The sequence below is a fragment of the Mchenga conophoros genome, linkage group LG5, assembly GCF_057382185.1.
Source record: "Mchenga conophoros isolate Kocher_MC1m ecotype Shallow Benthic linkage group LG5, M_conophoros_male_GT1.1, whole genome shotgun sequence".
Classification (NCBI taxonomy): domain Eukaryota; kingdom Metazoa; phylum Chordata; class Actinopteri; order Cichliformes; family Cichlidae; genus Mchenga; species Mchenga conophoros.
This window is the reverse complement of record NC_140530.1, coordinates 29,898,748-29,919,497: the sequence shown is the minus strand read 5'-3', so window position 1 is coordinate 29,919,497 and position 20,750 is coordinate 29,898,748. Positions and strand designations below refer to the sequence as shown.

At 39.4% G+C, this 20,750-nt stretch overlaps 2 protein-coding genes across 2 annotated transcripts; one reads left to right on the top strand and one right to left on the bottom strand.

The window, feature by feature from the left end:
• Nucleotides 1-5: 5 nt before the first annotated feature.
• nfs1 (NFS1 cysteine desulfurase) lies at nt 6-9,446 on the bottom strand. The gene is made up of 13 exons (XM_085274772.1): nt 9,101-9,446; nt 8,093-8,163; nt 6,551-6,667; nt 5,874-5,957; nt 5,008-5,160; nt 4,691-4,784; nt 4,386-4,520; nt 3,819-3,976; nt 3,628-3,733; nt 3,211-3,292; nt 2,686-2,769; nt 2,356-2,445; nt 6-2,225 (listed from the first exon to the last, which is right to left on the bottom strand). Exons 1-13 carry the CDS (start codon nt 9,204-9,206, stop codon nt 2,162-2,164), a joined length of 1,344 nt encoding a protein of 447 aa, XP_085130898.1. The 5' UTR covers nt 9,207-9,446; the 3' UTR covers nt 6-2,161.
• Nucleotides 9,447-10,438: 992 nt separating this feature from the next.
• Nucleotides 10,439-18,889, top strand: lg5h6orf89 (linkage group 5 C6orf89 homolog). The gene is made up of 8 exons (XM_085274767.1): nt 10,439-10,605; nt 12,577-12,843; nt 13,127-13,292; nt 14,139-14,287; nt 14,785-14,936; nt 15,396-15,531; nt 15,813-15,936; nt 16,209-18,889. Exons 2-8 carry the CDS (start codon nt 12,655-12,657, stop codon nt 16,289-16,291), a joined length of 999 nt encoding a protein of 332 aa, XP_085130893.1. The 5' UTR covers nt 10,439-10,605; nt 12,577-12,654; the 3' UTR covers nt 16,292-18,889.
• Nucleotides 18,890-20,750: the final 1,861 nt, after the last annotated feature.

Genomic DNA, 20,750 nt, shown 5'->3' with positions numbered 1-20,750 from the left:
AAAAGTTGATGGCATAACCAGAAGAAACAATTTTATTGGATACTAATGTGCAATGACATGTAACAGTCGAAGACAGTAGATGCAGGAGACGAGCAAATATATCAAAAAGAGGCTCCAGATACATCCAAGAACACAATACAAGAATCCCCCCCCAGAGAGTGTAGTCTTAGAGACCCACATTTTTTAACCAATTGTTTTATTTTTGTTTAGATTTTCACAATCATCTTGTATTTCCTGTCATAAGCCACGGACACGTGTGACAGAAGTCTGACTTTAAAAATCAGGGCTGCAGACTTGTAGAGTGGTTACTGACTAACAGAACAATGAAACCGCTGCTGCTAACACTGTCTCGTTGGATATTTCACTGAGAACTGCTAATCATAGGCCAACATGCTACCACTGAATGAATAATAAACGCTGATGTGGGATGATAAGACAAGAGCATGAGACAGAGAGGGCAGTTTATAACCTATGAACAGAGCTGGAGAGATAAGCCTGTGAATCTAGTGGAAAGGTCTGACTCAAATAAATACTGGGTGAATCATCACATCCTGCTGCCTTCAGTTGCTCTTTCCAGCTTTGCTGAAGCAACACAGCTTTGTTCCGATTCTTTTATCACTTAGATTGTTGCCCGTGTTTTATTTTTTTCTAATTTATGTGGCTATCTTTGGGTTTAATGCGAGTGTGATGGTATCACAAAGCTCGGTCACATTTAGCAAGAGTAAACAGTAACTGTGTTGGTCACATGTACATTCGTGCTTCTCCACAGCAGGTTCATTCTCAAGATAATATCAAAACTTGTCATCAATTGGATCGCTGGATATAACACCAATGGATGTTTGAACTACTGCTTGACTCAGTAAATTATAAATTATTTTGTTCTAGTTGTGTGAATGTCTGATCAGGTCTTTCTGTGGAGCTCTTTGGCTCTGCAGAGAGGGTGATTACTGGAAGTCAAAGAATGAAAGGGCTATGGAAACACACTTGCCATTAGCCCCGGCATACTGACTGCTTAAAAGACTTCTCAGGTTTTCAATATTCAGTTTCACTCCAGTTTGAAGTCTTTTACACTACATTACTGAGATATATTTGACAGATGACAGTACACAGCTACAATGTGTGGGCCTACAAAGCTTCTACTAATTGCAGTGTCATAACAAAACAATGTTGCATTTCAACCTGCCTGCCACATTGACACTTCATGATTTGGACGGTACTGTGTGTAACTTCCATTTCCCACAGACACGCTCATGAGTGCATTAGTGAAACAAGTGTAAACTAAGCTGTCTGTTAACCAGCTTCATGACACCAGGCATCAAGATGTTAGATTAGGTGAAGTCAAATCACCTAAAGAGTCAGATTAAAAGCGCCTCTGTGCCATTTACTGCATGTCTGTCATACTGTGCAAGACCAGTTTTAGACAAATCTTGGTCACAGACACTGATGCATATCAAATTGTGCGATGGATGCATAGTTGATTACAGTGCTGCAATGTTTTTAGAAAAAAAAAATAATGACAGAGACATGAGTATAAAAGGTTTTCTTCTTAGTCATAGAGTGTTTTTTTTTTCCTTTTTTACTTTACAACCAATTGTTTTGGTTTGTGTGTGTGCCCACAAATTTGTTTTCCCCTAACCTTTATTAAAAAATACGACATGTGCCGACTGGTTTATCCTTTACTGTTGTATTCTGAATAACTGCTTTTTTTGAGTAGCCCTGCTGTGAAAACATGGTCCTGGATGTCTGTCTAAATTTTTTGTTTGTGGGCAGTCTGTTGATCAAAGCCCCAAATCGGCCACTGATGGACATGTCGCACAATCAATACCATATTTAGTTTGAAACAACCAAAGAGGATGTACTTCTCATGAATGTCATGTTAGATTTCAGAGCGTGTCACAGCCTCTGTAAACATTTCATCTGAGATAAAGAAGCAACCTTCTGGGCAACAGAAGAAAAAGAAGAGATTGATGTGCGTTGGTCAACTGTCTGAGCAACATCTCCTGAGAGAGCAACTGGAGGAGCTTCTAGAGAGACACTGAGCTACAGCTACAGCCAGACGACAGGGAGTTTGTGCGTGTTTGTTTACAGGAAGAAAAAGCTGGTCTGTTCCTTCAGTCTTTTGGGAACTATCATGTCGAAGTGGGCAAGAAGTGGAAGAAGCTTAATGCTGCGTCCAGTTGATGCTCTTCAGGTCGATGCCTTCCTGACTCATCTCCCACAGAGGACTGACAGACAGAAAGAGAGGCAAAGAGGCAGGTTAGAGAAAACAAGGTTACCATTCAAAATTTTGTATCAATTTTATGAATGTAAAGTAAAATCAGCATCTGCGCGATAGTGTCTGAGAGCTGACTTTACCTCATCTCTCTGAGTCTGTGGACCTGCTCGATGCATTTCTCTGCTGTGTAGTCAACCTCTTCTTCAGTGGTGAACCTGCCAATACCAAACCTGCCACAGACACAAACACGGACATTTAAACCTGAAACTAGAGAACATGAAAGGCTGTTGGTAACCATTCCCTGGTTATCCAAGTTTATAAACAGCTTAGTTTTCTGTGGATTTAATCACTTTGATTGCTAAGTCTGATCAATGTGAAGAAAAGAGTTAGGAAGCTCAAGGAAAATCATTATTAAACTTCTGGGGAGTTGCAGTTTTTATCATAATCCAGGTTACAGGAGGTATTGTTACCTGATGGAAGAGTGAGCCAGATCTTCATCTGCTCCAATAGCTCTGAGGACGTATGATGGCTCCAAAGACGCTGAAGTACATGCACTGCACACACAGACACAAATATTCATCTTTAGAGACTTCATGCACAATCATATGAGGCTTTTGAACTGTACATTAAGCATGTAACTGTACTCTCAATGCTGGTGTTGAAACTGACATTTATGTTAAAAGTGTTTCTGTGAACTTGAGCAGAAGATAGGGAACGAAAAGTCATTCAGGCAAAAGGCATTCAGGACTTTGTGTGATAGGAGAATGATTTAATTTCAATTCCAGATTTAAAAAGTAGCCAACAAAGAGAAGCTAATGTAAGAATGCTACCCTGACCACACAGGTGGCAGGACACTTGATTCATAAATAGTACACAAATCGGTCAACACTTCCATCCTCTCAAAACCATGCCGATTTTCTAACTTTTTGATGCAGTGGGTAAAGTTACACTCAAAAGTTGGACATATGTGCGTGAAAAAAAAGTTTGTATCTGACCTCCCTGATGACAGAGCAACATCCTTCAGTGCCATCAGCAGACTCTCGCCCTCCACGTAGGCAAAAGAAAGGTTGATACAGCCTGAAAACACCCAGACACACAAACACAATCAAAGGTGTTAGTCCAACTTCCAACAAAAACACTTCAAAAACATTAACTTCAAAAATCTTCACTGACTTGTAAATCAATTTTGGTTTAAATTCTAACCTGCAGCAGCAGCACTGAGTTTCATTTCTACATGGAATTTATTAGCGTATTATAAAACCAGTTTAGTTACAAGGAGCACTTTAACACTTTACAGTTTAAGAGTTGGTTTCGAGGTTCAGTTTAGAATTAGGTATAGGCTAGAGTTAAGAAATGTCTTACGCTAATAAATGTCCTCATAAAGACTGCTAAACAAACATAAATGTGTTTACCAGGGTAACGCTGTTCTGGATCTCCATTCATGATGACATCAGGAATCTCAGACATGACCTTCTGGACCAGACGATTAGCCAGCATGGACACCCGCTGATGATCATACTAAACAAACAAACATGCACTAATCCCCCTGAAATGTAGCATCGTCTGGGAAGGGTTTTTGGATGTTTGACTTTGGTTATTTTACCTCCATCTCCTCCTGGGCGATGCTACAGGCAGCTCCCAGTCCAACAGCCAGTGGGGTGGGGACAGTGCCAGAGCGCAGCCCCCTCTCCTGCCCGCCACCGTTCTGTATTGGCTCCAAACGCACCCTTGGCCTGCGACGCACGTACAACGCACCCACACCTGGACACACACACACGTAGTAAGTATTTTTGCTTTTACACCATTTTACGTGCATCTTTTCAAAGATAATCAAACTCCGACTTTGACAGCTGATAGAAAAAATTAACAGGGAAACTCCGCTGATTTAAAAAAAAAAGAAAAAAAAAATCTTCATATAAACAACCTACATACTATATACATACATACTTTTTTGCCATCTTTCCTGCTTCATATTTCACCTGCGTGTATTTTGTTAAATTTTTAAAACCAAAACACGTATTTCTGTGGGAAAATTTAGCCATTTCTAGTTTTATACAATTTATATAAAAAATGGAAATGGGCACTGACAAATGAGCTCCACAAACTATCTCACCTGCCTATCGATCGGTTTAGAGTTATGCCACCTACTGGTACTGCTACTAAAGCTGACCTTTGGGTCCGTAAATCTTGTGACCACTGATGGACATCAGATCGATCTTCCAGTCAGAGATGCTGATGGGAATCTTCCCAACGGCCTGAGCAGCATCAGTGTGGAAGAAGACTCCTTTTGAGCGACAAATCTGACCTGTAGATAGAAAGAGTTCAAGCTCATTAATCTGATCAGAGCTCTCGGTTGGGCTCCGCATAAAGCGAATAGTCTGATTTATTCAGTAAAACTGACAAAACTATTTAGATGCGGATATTATGAGTGCGTGATTGTGAGCATTTCATGTGTGTTTGATTTGCTATGCTTACCAATCTCCTTGATGGGCTGCTTGACTCCGATCTCGTTGTTCACGGTCATCACCGACACCAAAGAGGTGTCAGTACGGATGGAGGCCTCCAACAACTGAACACACAAACAAACATGTAGTAAGACTCACTGTAAGGAGCAGACACGGGACACAATAATTCGTGAATTCTGTAACGCTACAAATGGAGGTAAAAATAATAAATACAGGCTTCACTGCCCAGAGGTATTGTAAATATAGCTTCCAGTTTTTAATATGTTCACACAGACAATATTCTGGTTGTTGTCTGCGTGATCTCTCTTTTTGTCTCTGTATGTTTACCTCTAGGTCCAGCAGGCCGTTGTTCTGGACCGGCAGGTAAGTAACATCGAACCCTTCGGACTCCAGAATCCGACACGAGTCTAAGACGCACTTATGCTCGGTCTGAGTGGTGATCACATGACGTTTTTTGGCCTTGTAGAACCGGGCTACACCCTACAGGAGAGAACACACTGGGTTAAAGGGAAGAACGTTTTAAGATTTTCTCTGATTCTAGCACTTTCTGGAGTTGTGAATCCAGTTTGTGGCTACTGCTCGTTTCTTTTTATCATTAATTCAATGACCTCATTTATAATTCCAGTAAATCAGAATCGACAGCAGCGTGACTTTAATTTGCTTCCTCTATTCTCGCTGTTATTACTTGTTCTTTGCTACACATGGTGTCTTTGGTAAGGCAATCCAAGTGGACTGAAGTGAAGTAGTTTGTTTCAGTGAAACAGTGAAAACAGATGCTACTTCTTCCTGTCAGCTGACTTATTTGCCTCGTGTGCACAGAAAATTTCTTTTAATTAAATGTTCTCAACGTGGCTGACAAATTCCATTTTTATCACAAGTTTTTGCATTTCAATATTGTATAGTTTGATTCAGAAGAAGCATCCAAATCATTAACAATACAAAGAGTTTTGTTAATGACAGTTTTGTTTTAAGGAGTTTTATTAATCAGTTCACATTCTGAATTTGCTCTTACTGTTTTGTGTGTTTTTTATTTCTCATGTAGTTTATCACTTGGTTTTTTACAGTGTTCTTATTTTGTAAGAGTTGTAGTTTTAATCTGTTGTCTGCATTTTATATTTTTGATCAGTTTTCACCAAAACAAAACCTGTGTGTGTTTGTGTGAGATAAAGTGATTAAGGTCAAGAGAGTAGGACCTTGATAGCCATGTTGTTGGACTCTGTGGCTCCGCTGGTGAAAACGATCTCTCTGGGATCGGCTCCAATCAGATCAGCCACCTGCTGCTCAGAGAGAAAGAAAGGGAAAAAAAAAAAACACCAAACAGATTCACATGTTTCTAATTTGTGTTTCTAATTTTGAACATGTGTTCTAGTGATGCTCTAACTCCGCCCTAGTGGCCATCACAATTTGGCCATTGAGAAATTTGCTCAAATTCTTATGCGTGGCCATTTTTCCTGCTTTTAACACATAAACTTTGAGGACAAAGTGTGAACAACCAGACAAAAAAATCAGATTTGATCAAAAAATCGTAATTGAGCATTAAGACCTGCAGTGTGAACGTAGCCATAGACATATAGCAACATCAGTCAGTGACTCTCGGTGAAACATGCACATGTTGTAGGTTACAAATATTAATGTCGGAGCGCTGATGCTGAATTCAAACATTCAGCATCAGTGCTCGACTTTGGTGTGCTCACTAGCTTGTATGAGGCCTGCATCTCTTTGCATACCACAGCTACAACTGAGCAAGCCAAAGTGATACATGGACCAGATTTTTTCAGTAAAAGGACTAGATGTTACTGTCCTTTTACTACCTGCAAAGAAAGTGTAAATAAGCACAGCCCACTTTTCTAAAGATGGAGCAGCTCTCTACCTTCCTAGCGGTCTCCATAGCGGATTCACTCTCCCAGCCGTAGGCATGCGTTCTGGAGTGAGGGTTACCGTAGTAATTCACCTGGTAGGGCAACATGGCATCCAGCACCCGGGGATCCTAAAGACACACACAAACATATGAAATAGGGCTGCTCGATTATGGCAAAAATGATAATCACGATTATTTTCACTGAAATTGAGATCTCGATTATTTGACGATATTTATTTAACCCTTTAAGACCTACCATAGAACCAAGTCCGCCAGAGCTTATATTATTTTTTTACATGTTGTAGTGCCATTTGTGGGAGCATTTCAAGTTGCTATACAACTGTTATAGCCCATATTTTAATAATATGTATGCATTATGTCCATAGTAACTACATAAATTGCAAAAAAGTTGCAATAAACTACAAAAAAATTGAAAATCGGTTTTGTTTTTTTACATATATTTCTACTTGGAGAAATTTAAGAGGTTTATCCCTCAAAACTTTAAATACAAAAAAGTTGCAAAAAATAGTTTACAACAACAGGAAATTTACTTTTAGTGTCTTCATAGTTTTATTTTGGAGATACACCAATTTTTATATACACTGCAAGAAAAACGAAAAAACAATCCTATGATGCAAATTTGCAAAGAAAACAGCATGTGCATCAAAATAAACGATTTCCAGCAGTGCAATTCGAGTTCTAAGCATCCCAGAAACTATTCAGAAAAGTCAAACATGACCAGTATAGGCTTTTAAGGCCTACAAGTAAAAAACTACATTTCTGCGAAAATGACGTCACTTCCGGTTTCGGGGAGGAAATGGCCGACATGTGATAGTTCGTGCTGACGTCTGATTCACTGTGGGAAGTGTTACGAACAGCTGATCGGATCGGCAAAGCGTGTTTCTGGAATATTATGTTTTTGTTCCTGCAAGCGCTTTCTATGCAGTTTTTGCAAAGCTTTATGTGGAAGGAAACCGTGACCGAGGACAAGCTGATGGCATCAGATGTAAGTACAACTCCTCCCGTTTCATATGCAAAAACAATTATTGCGCTAGCTTACACGGTTCAGGTTCTACAGGGATTTAAAAATAGTTACACAAAACGGAGTGTGCTGCTCTGACCGGCTTCAATGACTTTAAAAAATAATATAAAATAGTGTGCAACACCACTGAAGTTTTTTTTTTTTTTTAACCTCTCTTTTCAACCAACAGCAGTCACTCTCCTCTCCAAATAACTTCTGCTTAGCTTTCCGAGCTTCCCTCGGGTTCTCTTAATCAGCGGTCTCCAACCTTTTTTGCGCCACGGACCGGTTTATGCCCGACAATATTTTCACGGACTGGCCTTTAAGGTGTCGCGGATAAATGAGGGAGGGGCTAATAATCGGCTCAGTCATTTTTAATGATCGTTGAAAGCCCAGATCGTAATCGTGATTAAAATTCGATTAATTGAGCAGCCCTAATATGAAACTCTAAGTACAACCAGCTTTATGTCCAACTCTCTCTGACATCAGCTGTAAAAGCCTGTAAAAGTGACAAAGTGCTTAGTAACAGTTACCATGGGAGTGGTTGCCTGGAAGTCCATGTAGAGGGGGCGAGGCTCATCCTGTTCATGTTTCTTGATCAACTCTGCAGCATAAATTACAGTATATTTAAGACATTTAAAGCCATTCTTAAGACCACATTAAATTTATTAATGTAAAAAAATGGCATTTAAATTGTTACATTATTACATTCATCGGGCATATTGGGGCCCGATGAATGTAAAAACAAAGAATTACCAGATTTTTTTTAACCTTATTTTTGTTTTTATGAAAAATAAGAGCCACATATGAGGATATTCGTTTAAAATTTCGATAGAACAGTAGCAGTATAATGTCCTCGTAAGTGGATATCAGGCCCTTGTAGAGCAAAATTGAGTATTTTGGTCTAAATAACCCAAAATGTGATGTCCACATATGTGGACGCCAGGTCCTAGGAAGTTAAAATACGAAATTTTTCACCAAACCTGACATGTGTGCAAAATTTCACGAGTTTTTGAGCATGTTAAAGCACTCAAAAAAGGCAATTCATTTCAATGAAAATAATAATAAGAAGAAACAGAGCAGATACAATGGAGCCTTCGCACTCTCAGTACTCGGGCCCTAATAATAAGAAACAGAGCAGATACATTAGGGCCTTCGCACTCTCAGTGCTCGGGCCCTAAAAATGTTGTCAATCTGGCAATGAAGTCAAGAGTAATGTGCATGATTTTAACATTATAAAAAATGGAGAGTGACACAGAGAATATCAGAACATAAAATCTTTTTAAAACAGTTATTTAACAAGATTGCTTCGTCTTGTGCCAGTCAGCTAGTGCTCGTGAACTTTCCGTTTATTAGTGTTTTAATTTAGTATTTTTTAGGTTTTCCTGACCTCACATGGATTTTAAAGTCGTCAGTTAACCTGACAGTTTACAGATGCTGTGAAGTTTCCTGCCTCACTAAACTGCGTCACTTTGGGATTAGCTTCGTGCTAGTTGGTCTTGGGGGAATAAGCTACCCATTTTGCTCCGGGCAATTGTTACCTTTCTGCGGGAAGCTAGCGGCCGTCCGCTCGGAGCTCAGCCGGAGAGGAAGCCACGCGGTTGGCCTCAGCAGCCGGGAGGACACGGTCCTACCCGAGGCAAGCATCTTGTCAGTGGACTGGCTTCAACTGGAAAGCCGCTGACCTCCGTCAAAAACAGCACGCTGTTCGTGCTGAACACCAGCAAAACAGAAAACTTGGCACAGACCAGCTTAACCCACTGGTTCCTACGCAAGAAAATAGAAATAACAAAATATCACTACTTAAACAAAAGGTTAAATTTGAGTGAAGTTCGGTGATGTTGCCGCCTGTCTGTTACGTCCAGGTATAAACACAAATGTCAAGATAAATACGTAACACCGAACACTTCCGTGTGAGACGTTCAAATTAAAAGCTTTTCACAACCATCGCAATGATAAGCATTGCTTCATATAAAGTGGATTATTTTCTAAAAAAGTATTTAATATGCACATATATTTGGATTTTTATCAGTCGGACTGATAGCGGTTTTTGTCCTCTGATTGTCAAGGGGAGAGAAAAAGCAACAGATAAATAAAGTAACAATGTAAAAAAATATCATAGGACTAGGGTCACCAGTAATGATGTCTTAGACTTTACAGGGTAAAAACTTCAGGTTTCTGTTAATTAATTTAAGTAAGATAATGGAATATGTTCTTTATCACAAAAATCTGGGACTTCTGCAGCCAAAACAAATTGTGCAATACATTAAATAAAATCCCATTATTTTAACTTCCTCCTCTTTGCAGCGTCTTCACTCGGTTACTTTGATAGCTTGACGCAGCTCGATGTCGATGCCGTTTCATGGTTGCACAAGAAACGGAAATAGGAGGCGGGAGTTCCTGTGAACGTTCACCACTCTTATTCGTTAATTTTCTGTGTTTTGGTACCGCTTCTGCTTTTTGGTTGGCTACAAAGCAACGAGTTTGTGCAAAGTGGTTTCAGTATGTTTCATTATCTTATGAATACACTACTTTTAAATAATATATTTTTGCTTCAGTAAAATTTTTGGGTGAAAGTGTTGTACTGTATAACTATTTGCGTATATTTCTGGAGTTAAGTGGTTCGCACTGTTTCCTCACAGCATAGAAGGTCCTGAGTTCACTTCCACCATCAGGAGTTTTTACATCTTCTCCCCCGTTTGCGTTGGTTCTCTCAGGCTTCTTCCTACAGTCCGAATACGTTGGGGGCGGGTTAATTGGCGATTCCAAAATTGCCCTAAGACAGCTGGGATAGACTCCAGCGACCCCGAAGAGAATTGATGGATAATGCAATATTTAAATCCAGACCCAAACTCCATACCAGCTGGTGGCGCTTTTTTGACGTTCGCCCAATAAAGAAGAAGAAAAGGTAGAAGCGGAAGAGAAGGCGAATGTAGCTCATTAGCTACCTAGCTAGGTCACTTTTAAAAACCCTATTTATTAATTTATTTTTAAAAACACCGGGGATGGAAAATTAAACTTTTTGAGTGGTGGATCTCGCTTTGAGGTGAGTTTGAGGTTTCTGCTCGTAATGTGAAAGCTCGCAGAGACGAGCTAACCTGTCAGTATGCTGCTGCTGGCAGGACGGTAAAAACGTTTTGGGGTTTTGTTTTTATTAATATCAAATAATATGATGGGTTTATGCTTTAGTCAAATTAACGAATAAATTAGGTAGTGTTATATTTAACATTTACATGCGTTTTCTGGCCGTAGCAGCTGCACTGATCGTAGTTATTAAAGATAAAAAGGAGAGAAAACTAGTTTCCTGAACGTTAGACACCAACATGAGCGTCAACTCTTACTTGTTATTTACAACGACGAGTGAAAAGCAGAACTAAACACTGTGGGGATTTAACTCCCGAGTCTCAGTCTGATATTACGTTCGCACTGAAACTGAATTTGCACTGTAATATGTAATAGTAGCTTGTCGTTTTATTTTCGTATAGATATTATTATGGAACATAAATAAGTGAGAAATATTTATCAGTTTACCTACACTGGACAGTCTGTGTGGGTCCACTTTTTTTTTCCTTTTTGATGTGTTTTACTTTGTTTTTAAATTTTAATATTAAACAAATGAAACCCAAGTCAATAAAACATACAGTTTTTAAATGATGGTTTAACTTATAAACTGAAAAAGCTACACAAACCCGCCTGACCCTTTGTAAAAAGTAATTGCCCTAAAGCTGATTGTTTTTGCCACTCTTGGCAGCAAGAGCTGCTGTCTTTGCAGTCATTTGTGATGACTGGCAATGAGTGTTTCACATCACCGTGGCCCACCCTTATTGACAAAATTGTTTTAATTCTGGGTTTTCAAGCACAAAAAGCCTTTTTAAGGTCAAACCAAAACATCTTAAGCCTGGACTTTGCCTAGGATACTTCAAAACCTTTTTAATGTTTTTTGTTTTGTTTTTTTGGACGTTTTGGTTGCATGTTTCTAATTATTGTCCTGATCCACAAGTGCAAGTCTCAGATTCCAGCTTTGACACTGTGGCTATCTGGTAATATTTTCTGTTGTAATGTTACTTTCTGGATGGTTAAACCTTGTTTTATGTATGTGGGGTGCATCGTATGCAAGCCATTGCTTTGGCCTGCACCCTTTCTTTTGGAAAGAACCACTTGTTTCATTATGATCAGATAGCAATAAACAAACAAATACACAAGTAAATAGTGAAGAGAACCTATTTAAATGTTCGAAATCTCGAAAGTCTGTGAACAGGACTTTAGAGATCATATACCCTTCATTTGAAATGAATGGTAAAAGAAGTACTTGTCACTGTGGGGTTTTTAATTCTTGCTGTAAGGAAAAAGAAGTTCAAAAATTATACATGCAACATTCTTAACGGGCATTTTTGAAGTGCTGCAAATGTAAATGTTGCCACCAACCTCATGTTATCAAAACAGGGCTGTTTTGCAAAGTTATCTGTAACTGGTGCCAAAGTCCGTGTAGAACTGACACAAGAGAATATGGCACACAGATGATCTCAACCGAGCTTCTTAAAAATCAATAAAAGCTGTGGCTTGGTCAGAGTGTATGCATTTTTATGTCAAAGAAGGTGCACCCCCATTTTCTTTAAGTTTATTAATAAATGATGCTCTATAGTAGTTTTTGTAGAGTACAAGTTGCGACTTGTACTGGACCTTTTGAGAGTCATGCAGAGCTGATCTAATAAGTCAAATAATTTTTGCAACTGTGCATGACGATAATAAATCCAGCGTATTAATCTCACAAATCAAGATGATAGTAAGGATGATATTGTAAAATATGTTTTAGTTATGAAAGCCAGAAATTCATTTGAAAGATTTGTGACAGTGTCTGGAAGAACAAACATGTTTGTGTGAGTGGCCAAGTGGGCAACCTTCAGCCACATTCAGATTAAACATAGAAGTATTTCCACATCATCTGCACCTTCAGTGATGGTAACTTGCTAGTGCTGAAAGCTGTGACATGTCAGCTGACCCTTGGTTTATTTCACAGGTGACGCCATGCTCCAAGAGCTTTTAGCAACCGAAATTCGACACGTTTGACTAAGAAGCTGTCGCCACTGCCGGCATCATGGGGACAACGATGAGCGAGCCGTGTATTTATGATAAACTGTCCGAGAGTATCGACATCCTCCGTCAGTCGGGTTACCGCTACGGAATGTCGGAGAGGGAGATCGAGAGGTTCATCAAGCAGGTCCTGGAGACCAACGAGCCCAGAAGAGAGCCCCCACAGTTTCCCATCCTGAGAGCCACCATCAAGGTCCACATATAAATTACTACATTGCTGAAACAGATTAATACTGAAGACCTTTGACACTAGAGAGGCTTAGTTTTAATTTTAGTTCAGTAGTGTTGGTAATTAGTTTGAAAGACTGTTTTAAGATAGATTTAAAGTGTGAAAATCCAATAAGTTTACTTTGTAGAAGACTCAGCTCTTTTTGTTGCTCTAAAGTAGGTTTACGCTTCACAGACGGTTATTCATGTGCTGTCCTGATAAAGGAGACATTTGTCTGAGTTGCAAAGTCTTTGTGTTGTCTCTTCAGTTTGTGGTGGCTGTTGGCTTCTTGCTGGTGGTGGTGCTGGCCTTCACCTACCCCCAGAATGCTCCCCAGCTGGGACTGGTCAATCTGGGCTGCTATAACTGGTCGTCCCCTCTCAGCCATGTCCGCCTGCTCTCCCTACCCATCGCCAAGAAGTACAACCTGCAAGGTGTGAGTTGTTTCAGTTTTTGTTCTGTCGCAAACATGCGTACACAAACAAAATCCAACGTTTCCTACTAACGAGAAAGTCCTTATTACCCTAGGATTGCACGATTCATTTCAGCACCTCAGCAGAGAGCTGTAGTTGGGATATGCCAATCCAGAAGATATTTGACGTTTCAGTTTAAATTAAATTTGACGTTTGTGTGCAGCAGCAAACATGACTGTTCCGTAAACTTGTTCTCCATTTGAGAAAAAACTGAAACCAAAAAGGAGAAACACTTTTTTTTTTTTTTTTTTTTGCATCTCTGCTTAGGGGCAGACCTGTGTTTATGCATGCTGTTACTTGCAGGGACACTTAATAAAACTGTTTCATCATTATAACATCTTTGACTTGAGTGCCTACCTGTAAGCTGTATGCATAAACTTTACGGGGCAGTGCACAGACAGTGCTATCTGCTAATCACTGTAACAAACAAAGTAAAATAAAACATACTAGAATTTTAGGGCAGTAAACTAATTCCAGTAAAAATGTCCCTAAAGGCACCATAAACATGAACCACTTCAATGACTCGAGTTAGTGGAGATGACATCCGTCAGACTATAGGTCTTTAAAAGAAATCCAAACAGGTGACTTATTTAGGAGAAATTAAATCAACCCATGCAGTTAGATTAGATGAAACTTTATTAATCCCTCGGGTGGGTTCCTCTGGGAAATTCACTTTCCAGTAGCAGAGCACTGACAGCTCTGTCAAGAATGAAGCTATCCTTAGAGCCCAAAGCTTGTTTGTTTGTTTGTTTGTTTCAGACCAGCCTGTAAATATGCATTTCTTAAGTGTTTATTTGTGTGCTGCAGGTTTCCATGAGTGGTGGAGCGCCGGCGCTCTCAGGCAAAATCTAGTCAACTGTTCAGGCTGTGCGGAGATTTCCTCAGTGTTGGAAGTCCCTGAGAGCCTCAGAGGGACTGTCACTCTGCGACGAGGTCCTCAGCTTGTCCTGCTGAAGGTCAGAGGTCAACGCTGTCACGGTGGCCATCTAAAGAGCCTTGTGTCATATTCCTGATAGAGAACCTGTTTAAAATGTCTGTAAACACCACCGTGTGTGCCAGTGGTGCCATTTAAAGGATTTGACTTGTTTAATTTGGACTCTGTTATTAGCGTAGCCTCTGTCTTTCTGAAATGTGCACGTGAGCATTTTCCTTTCCAAAGAATTTATTTATTTATTACTACAAACACTTCAAACTACAAACACACTACAAACTTAAGATCATCATGATAACTGCATCTACTGTGCTGAACAAATGACGCATGCATATTGTGGGAGCCGCTCACACAGATCTCAAGAGATAAAGAATGTGTGTAAGACACTTGTCACACTAGGAAAAAGTCAACAGCAGACCTGTAAAATCACATGCCCTGTAAACAGTATTCAGTTTGAATAAAAAAACAAAACAAAACAGTTTGTTCATCTTTATTTCCATTTGTCCATGCTGCTCTCTCTAGGGCGGGGAGTCCCTCAGCGTCCAGCGGCAGCAGCTCGAGGAGCTCTACCTGGCTCATTCGGGCTCCATGTCCATTCTGCTGGAGGAGGAGGACGGTCTGCACAACCACAATCTCGGCCTCCCTCAGGGACCTGCCAACTTCACGTTGCTCTGGTACTTAGCATTTTTAAAGTAGTGCTCCATTTGCTCAGTACTAACCCAAACCACTGGAAAATACTTACTAATTTAATACTTGAAGAGGTCAGAATCAGATTGTTGTGCCACTAAAACATCTACATGCGGACGCATACTGTGTAATAAATAAAATGCTGGGTGCAACACATCTACCTGTAAAAAGTATACTTACTACACTTTTAGACAAATCTTTGTACTACCCCTGTGATCTTTGACCTTCGTAAATTGTGGTCTCAATTACATTCAAAAGAGGAAGTTAAGTCCACCCTATGCTAGAGTAGGTTTTAGAGCGAGCCAGCCTTGTAATTGTCAGATCGCTGACCCTATGACCCTAAAACTGGACGTTAAAAACCAATAGCTGACATCACTGTGACCATTAATTATATCTGGATACAGTCTGTGTGGTTGTAGTTGTGCATATTACTTCTGTCCCTGTAGGCGGTTCAGCTCTGGGACCAGGGAGAAGGTGCTGAGGTGGCTCTTCCCGAAGGCTGAGCTCTGCCCTCTGCTGGACAGCGCCGGGACCATCCTGCAGCGCTGCCTGGTCACCCACAGCACAAACTCTCAGAGCAAGGTGAGTCCAACTGTGTTCATATTTGTTCATATTCCAATCGCGGAGGAAACACCACGCTAATTATCGTTATGGATGCAGAGAGTAAACAGTAAAAACGGTAAAAATAAAGAAAAAAATGGATTATTAGTAGTAGTAGTAGTAGTATTAAGTTAAAGCAGCTGAAGTGTGAGGTTGTGCAGTTGTGATTGTAGCGCCTCAGTGACGTTTTGTCCTCGATAATATTTAACTACAAAAACACACCTTTCAGCTTTCTTTGTTGTAAGCTGCCGTTTGGGTTTCAGGGTGTCAGGGTGTTGGGCTGGCTGGTGGTGGGCGAGGGGCTGCCAACTGTTCGAGTTCTGCCCGTTCAGCGCTGCCAGAAACACTGCAGCTCCTTCAACCTGTGGCTGACGCCGGGAGACATGGGTAACACCTGCTGCACCTGCACATTTTTACACATGGACAGCAGATGAAATACAGATAATTATTTTTTTTAAAGTTAAAATATAGTTTTTGTTGTTAGGACTTTATATAGTTTATTAATTCATTAATGTTTAATTTGTCAAATTAAACATTAATAAATTAATGTTTAATCTGACAAATTAAAATCAAAGCAGTTAATGTTTTGTGTAGCTGCTGAAGCCACACTGAGCACCTATTGATGATTTGTTGTCCCCTCTGACCTTTGACCTGCACAGTGTACGCTGACCCCCGGTACTGGCAGATGGAGCTCTTTCCGGGTCGAGGCCAGAACATCATCTGTGGCGGGTCGACATTTTAAAACTTCAGGAGGCGCCAAGAGAAGAAGGGCGGAGTTCAGGACTGAGGCGTGACATGGAGATCATCTGCCTTGCTCCAGCTCCGCCCACTGATGCCTTACAAAGTCCCAACCTTTTATTATTATTACTTTTTCCTGGTACCCCTTCTTTCCTTACATCATCCTCAGAGAGCTGGAACAACTGCACACATGGAGGTTTGAGGACTGAAAAGTGACTCATTTAGTTTACCAGCTGAACGTAATCTCGTGCCATAGCTCCACACAGATATCTAGATAAAAAAAGAACAAACAAAAGAAATCTTTGTTTCTCTTTAGTGTGCCCGGTCCCAGGTCTCTGAATCACCGCCAACACCTCCGACTCGTTCAGTGATTTTAAAATATCTGCTGTTGTCCTTGTTGGTTGGAGAAAACAAAGTTATATTTTGTGTCAAAGCCAGAAAAATGTCTTCATGTGTGACTCTTCACAGTGATGAGGGTCAAATTTATGAAAAATGACTTTTAAATGGAGTCCTCTTAAGAGACTTGTGGTTTCAGATATTGATTCACAGCTGATTGGTCAGCCAGAGACAACCCAAGCACCATGTACAACGGAAGAACAATGAGATACAAAATTAGTGCTTTGTATATTGGCCGTGTGCAGCCGACCCCAGGCTGGATTCACTTAAACTTTGTGGCTTTTTAATCTGTAATAGCTGATTGATCTAAAATGAAACTGGGAGTAATCAAAGTAGAACCAGTAGCAACGCAGGGGATGACCCACAGCTCCCGTTCTTCTTCTCCCTCTAACACCTGCTTTTTTGCACTTTCTGGGAACTTTAAAGGAACTTTGGCGTCATTTGGATTCATGTGGATGTGGTAAAAGAGCCGGACTATGATCAGAACTTCCAGCCGCTAACAAACTCAGATGGTGCTGAGAGGAAAAACTCATCGAGCTGCTCAGTGCAGGAGCAAACCCAGAAACAAAAGAAAATAATTGCCATCTGTTGTGACGCTTCTGCCCTTTATTTGGTTCTTTTGATTATGTTAAAGGGACAGTTCACCCCAAATTTTAAAACTATGATATTCTCAGTTACATATCGTAGTACCTAAAACAGTCTGTCATTTGAACTGCGTTTTAGTTTTTCTGTATTTTGGGTAATTTTTTTCAAAGTGGACCCATTATGTTCTAGTATCAGTAAGAGGATATTAGAGTTACCCCATCTTAGGGCTGTTCGATATAACGATATATATCGGATGATGATGTTATAAAAAAACGTCTATCGTTGCATTTTACGCTATTGTTTGTTTCGTGGTGTCGCAAAATAAACTGTTTACGGCAATATTTTTTCATTATGGTCACTGTAGTGGTTATATTAATTTCTTAAAGTTCTCTCTTTCTCTTATATTTAATATAACCACACTACAGACAGACAAGCGCTTGTTTTTATGCGTTGTCGTTATTTCCACATATACCTTTCACAATAAAGCTCAAGATCCTGTTGAGACTTTTCAAAATAAACTGAATCACGTGAAAGATCTAGAGTATTTACGGATGAGAAGCAAAAACGAGCCGTCAGGTGCTAAAAAATAAATGTCTAAAAAAAGTATAGTTTCATGCATCAGTTAAAACACTCGAGTCCAGGTACGCAACGCCCGCCTGGAAACACTTCCCGCAAGTTGAGCTGCCCGAGATTCAGAATTTACAGAAAATGTTACATTTTTGTGATTTATATCGTTATCGGACGATAGAATTCTTATATCGGGATATGAGATTTTGGTCATATCGCACAGCCCTACCCCTTCTTACTGACATCATAGAGATCTTAGAGTAGAAGAAATGAAAATGACATGTGGATATATATATAGGCATCCTTATTTGAAAATTGGCCACTTTTAATGTGAGCATCCTTCATTTTAACAATAAATATGGTGGAAAACAAGGAAAATTGGGAAAGGCTTAATTTAAATGAATTGTTTTGGCTCATGTTTTTGCCAAATGTAAACATAACACTGCGATTCTCGTTCTTTTCAAACTCTCTTGAAAAAGTTTTTAAACTTTCTTTTTTTGGTCACATTTTAGCATTTTACAAAAGTGTTTTTAACCTGATTATTAGATTATGAGCCATCTCTGCCTCAACACAAGTTTTAGACCTGTGAGAGAATATATGGGTGAGCTGGCCCTTTAACATCCAGTTTGCAACACTAAGGCACCACACAGCAGCAGACGGGAGACATTTTATTGATAACACAGACAAAAGCTGCTTCTCTAATTTCATTGTCGCTATTTATTGTTATGGCTGTATAGAAATTGAACCATTAATTTTAATAATAAAGTGTTGTAATATTATATTTTTGATTATTACATGGGATCATTAGCACAGACAGAGCAAGAGCGGAGGATATATTTTGTGCTTATCAGGGTTTAAAAGTCTGAATAATGTCAAGTAAGTTTGCCAAAGTTTCTGCATTTTAAAGATGAACTCCCTCAGCTTGTTTAAGAGTTTTACATTTCCAGCAAAGCAGCTGAAGCTAAGTCAGGGGCTGCATCTTTTGAAATGTTTGCTTTGCATAGAGATGTAACACTTTTATGAGGAAATTAAAACTTATCGTGTATTATATGCTTCCATCTGTGTGGACACTTTGTTTAAAAGTTAAAAAGTTGAGTCTGAACTTTATGGGGAATTGTAGGAATTGTGAAGAAAATTAAACAAAACAAAAAAAAGTCTTGCAGACAAAAGCCCATCCACCCATTTTCTTCTGCTTATCCAGAAGAAAGGGTGGCAGACAAAATAGAATAACTACAGGTGATCTGGTATGCTCATTGTCATCTCCAAAAGTCATTTTTGAACTGCACTAGAGTAGCTTGGATGATTCACAGTTAAATATAATCCTCATTGTTGTACTACACCGGATCAGTTCAGCCTCTATTTTGAATCCTATCCATCTGAACCAACAGTCTTCTGATTGGCTGCCCCTCCAAAACAGAACAGCAGATGGGTGGGGCTTCTGGGCCTTAAATTCCCATATTAGGAGATGACATCACTGCAACTGAATACATGTATTTCCAGACCAATGGCCTAAATCTAGTTTCAAAAATCAAAAAACTTTAAAAGGTTTTAGAATTAGACTGAAAAATTAACAGTAGGAAAGGAAAAGTTAAGTCTGAAAACCTTAACCCAGAGATACTAGTACATAACCTCTGAATATATATGAAAGAAAGTAAAAATGAGTATGATTAATAGGTCTAATTTAAATATTTTGTCAACATTTAAGCATTTGTAAGGTTTGCCAAGAAAACTGCTCTACATGTCACATCCAAATAATCCTGCTTTAAATCCATTATTTAATTCAGATTTGGCCCGTTTTACAACATTGTGGTACCTTTGAAGGACCTTACAGGAGAAGTAGACTTACATTAGCTGTGCAGTTTATAGCTAACTAATGCAAAGAGCAGTGCTGTAGTAAATCTCACTTTCTGACATTTACTTTTTGGTGTCTCCAATAGTTTGCGTGTACAAAATGTACATTTGAAGTCAGTGATTCACGATACTAACCACACAAGTTCTTACAATATTTATCCAGCCATCAGTGATATAATCTGACCTCAGACCCAGAGGAAGTACAGAACATCAACAGAGGCTTTGTGGTTTGGTAAGTGTGGATTGGTCATTGTTTCAATATTATGTTACTTCCAAGTCACAGCATGTGTTAAACTCTTTGCAGGTTAGAATCATCAGCTGGAGCTGGAAGAAGCAGCTTTGTCTTTCTGGAAATCTCTGATTAAACGTTTTGCCCCACAAGAGTAAATAATCCTTCCCCTGCATCTACGCAGTATTAATATTAGGGGTGCAACTATACACAAAATTCACGGTTTGGTTCGATATTTTGGTGTCACGGTTCGATATTTTTTCGATACAAAAAAATATTCACGCTTTTTTAATTTGTCATTTATTAAAATTATAAATATACATTTTAACTCAAACTTACAGTTTTTAAATTTAATGTTGCTGAAACAACAAAGGGATAAAATAATAATCTAAACCTAATCTATCTGATCGAGAAATCACCCATGAGAGTTTATTACAGAGAAATGGCTCTTTCCAAAATAAAAGCTATACTATATGCTTCGTCTGGGCTATATTCTCAGCAGCATATTAATCTGGGGTCCGTTCTTCGTACCTCGCTAAGTAAGTTAGCTGGATTTGATTGTTGACGATTTCGTGTGATCTTGGATCGTTCGGTTCTCCGAAGCTCATCTGGGACTTGCTGTCATAGCAACAGATCCGTAAGCGTAAACCTGCTCGGGAGCAGGTTTACTTTATGTAAACAGGATTAGATCGCGGCCACTCAGGTATGTCCGCTTCATGTATACGAAAGCAACAGCGATATTTTACCACTGTTTTACCATAAATAAATATTATCAATGTAACTAAAGATAATGCAGTATTTGATCCTTTCATTGATTTCATACAGATACATACAG

Bases quoted from the DNA above. Each gene is read 5' to 3' on its own strand.
- nfs1 (XM_085274772.1), bottom strand. From the start codon at position 9,206: ATGCTTGCCTCGGGTAGGACCGTGTCCTCCCGGCTGCTGAGGCCAACC. The intron at 5,161-5,873 runs GTCCTACTCTCT...TCTCTCCTGTAG, and splicing joins CCAACAACATGGCTATCAAG to GGTGTAGCCCGGTTCTACAA. The intron at 3,293-3,627 runs GTAAACACATTT...GGGTGTTTTCAG, and splicing joins TCCAGAACAGCGTTACCCTG to GCTGTATCAACCTTTCTTTT.
- lg5h6orf89 (XM_085274767.1), top strand. From the start codon at position 12,655: ATGGGGACAACGATGAGCGAGCCGTGTATTTATGATAAACTGTCCGAG. The intron at 14,288-14,784 runs GTCAGAGGTCAA...TGCTCTCTCTAG, and splicing joins CTCAGCTTGTCCTGCTGAAG to GGCGGGGAGTCCCTCAGCGT. The intron at 15,937-16,208 runs GTAACACCTGCT...TGACCTGCACAG, and splicing joins GCTGACGCCGGGAGACATGG to TGTACGCTGACCCCCGGTAC.